The following is a 2,500-nucleotide window of genomic DNA, read 5'->3' on the forward strand; positions in this document are numbered from 1 at the left end:
AATATACAATATTGTATTGTAAAATATACATGCATAAATCTTGAAACTCTATGAAGCTAACTTGTAGTCTTGCAATTAATACTTGTTTATCTTTCACTCTGTTTATTTACTTATAGTTATTAACTCCTATATTCTGTAAAGTAATGACATTAGCATATGGTATTCTCAAATACATGGGGATTATCCAACTATACATCAATCAACCCATGTCGATCTACCTAAGAAACATCACTCAATATCCCAAATTCTTGCAATAATGCACCCTTTTCAAGACCCCCACTCCTTCTTCTCAACCCCCACATCCCTATGCAGGCAAATCCTCCCTGCATGCCAACTCCCTCTTATCCAATGTACACTGACCTCCCTTCTTGCCGACCCTGTGTTCCAGGACCTTCTCGATGGTCTGCACATTCTCGTCCTCTTCTTTGGGTTGCGTCTGTGTCCAGTCCACCTCGATCATGTCTTCCTCGTCCTCTTCCTCCTCTTCACTCTCAGCCTCCTTATAACTGACTCCTTTTGTTGCTCGGTTCGAGCCCCGCCTAGGGAAAAATTTGGCCTTTGATTATAAAGGGTTCGATTATAAAGGGTTGTAGTATTAGTGTGTGCGTGAGTGTGTGTGCGTGAGTGTATGCGTGTGAGTGTGTGTGAGTGTGTGAGTGTGTGTGAGTGTGTGAGTGTGAGTGTGTGTGTGTGTGTGTGTGTGTGTGTGTGTGTGTGTGTGTGTGTGTGTGTGTGTGTGTGTGTGTGTGTGTGTGAGTGTGTGAGTGAGTGAGTGAGTGAGTGAGTGAGTGAGTGAGTGAGTGTATGTGTGTGTGTTTGCACATGTGTGAGTGAGTGAGTGAGTGAGTGAGTGAGTGAGTGAGTGAGTGAGTGAGTGAGTGAGTGAGTGAGTGAGTGAGTGAGTGAGTGAGTGAGTGAGTGAGTGAGTGAGTGAGTGAGTGAGTGAGTGAGTGAGTGAGCGAGTGAGTGAGTGAGTGAGTATGTGTTTGTGTGTGTGTGTGTGTGTGTGTGTGTGTGTGTGTGTGTGTGTGTGTGTGTGTGTGTGTGTGTGTGTGTGTGTGTGTGTGTGTGTGTGTGTGTGTGTGTGTGTGTATGTGCGTGTGTATGTGCGTGTGCGTGTGTATGTGCGTGTGCGTATGTGTGTGCGTATGTACATGTGTGCAAGTGCGTATGTGCATATGCATGTGTGCAAGTGCGTATGTGCAGCATGTGTGTATGCGTGTGTGAATGTGTGGGTGTGTGTGTCTGTTTGGGGGAGGGGGGGGGGTGCATTTGTTCATATATTTCAATGCCTTAACTCCAGCCTGGTTATTTTTCAAAGCTGTATCAAGCTTAACTTTCAAAGATCTAAAAATGAAAGTCTGCATATACACAAGAAAAAAGTAGTGCACAGAAAAGGGGAAGGGGGGAAACAGAAAAAGAAAAACCTTACAGAGGACACAAAAAACTGAATAAGAAAAGAAAAAAGAAAAGATAGCAAATGCAAGACAAAAAGAAAGATAGCAAGCCCTGCAAGATAAAAGAAAGACCCATACCTTTTACTAGCATCGTCACTGTCACTGCCTTCACTGCTACTCTTTTTCTTTTTGTGCGATGACGACTTCTTTTTGGATGATGCGGAAGATGAGCTCGGCTTCTTGCTCGGGGGCTTCCTCTTGGGCTTTGGGGATTCATAGTCGGAGTTGTCGCTGTCCGACTGCTCTGAGCTGTTCCACTGACTAGAGCTGTGTCGAGGGTTGCAAACATTTGATTCATTTATATTTATCTATCTATCTATCTATCTATCTATACTTCATAGAAAATATATTGTATCTATCCCTTATATCTTCACACACTATCATCAGCTACCCTAACCCACCTCTTCCTCCTCCTATTATGGTGCTTCTTGGAGTTGTCCTCATGCTCCACGTTCATGCGCTCCGGCTCCTTCCTCTCACGCCCCGAGCGTCTGATCCCGTAGATGTCGGGATTTTCCTCCCAACACTGCAAAGTACTCTTTTCCCAGAGTTATCAAAGCCGTTCAGCATGGATCGTTATTTTTCACTTTATTCCCATTAAACTTGACCAAAACACACTCATCTACTGGATCTCTTAAGAACGGCTTATTACTTCTTATGAATATTTCTTTAAAAGTATTATATTTCAAAAAATAATGCTCATCATTCAATATATGCTCTGTGTGTGTGTGTGTGTGTGTGTGTGTGTGTGTGTGTGTGTGTGTGTGTGTGTGTGTGTGTGTGTGTGTGTGTGTGTGTGTGTGAGTGTGAGTGTGTGTGTGAGTGTGAGTGTGAGTGTGTGTGAGTGTGAGTGTGAGTGTGAGTGTGAGTGTGAGTGTGTGAGTGTGAGTGTGAGTGTGAGTGTGAGTGTGAGTGTGAGTGTGAGTGTGAGTGTGAGTGTGAGTGTGTGTGTGTGTGTGTGTGTGTGTGTGTGTGTGTGTGTGTGTGTGTGTGTGTGTGTGTAATTCATTCTGTAGTTATTACAATGCAACTTCCTAAGCCTA

General features: G+C 43.9%; 1 protein-coding gene across 8 annotated transcripts in view; it reads right to left on the reverse strand.

Annotated features, from left to right (window-relative positions):
- Chd1 (chromodomain-helicase-DNA-binding protein 1) overlaps nt 1–2,500 on the reverse strand; it is a gene marked incomplete at its 3' end in the record, with an annotated part of 30,065 nt that overhangs the window by 15,000 nt on the left and 12,565 nt on the right. For 5 of the 8 annotated variants that reach the window (XM_086532808.1, XM_086532804.1, XM_086532805.1 and 2 more), the window contains 3 exon segments: nt 361–539; nt 1,536–1,724; nt 1,859–1,995. In XM_086532808.1, the coding sequence (XP_086388934.1) occupies nt 361–539; nt 1,536–1,724; nt 1,859–1,995 (505 nt within the window). 8 annotated transcript variants of the gene reach the window in all.

This window comes from Penaeus japonicus, unplaced genomic scaffold, assembly GCF_977035675.1.
Source record: "Penaeus japonicus unplaced genomic scaffold, GWHDUDI00000001_assembly GWHDUDI00000038, whole genome shotgun sequence".
Classification (NCBI taxonomy): Eukaryota; Metazoa; Arthropoda; class Malacostraca; order Decapoda; family Penaeidae; genus Penaeus; species Penaeus japonicus.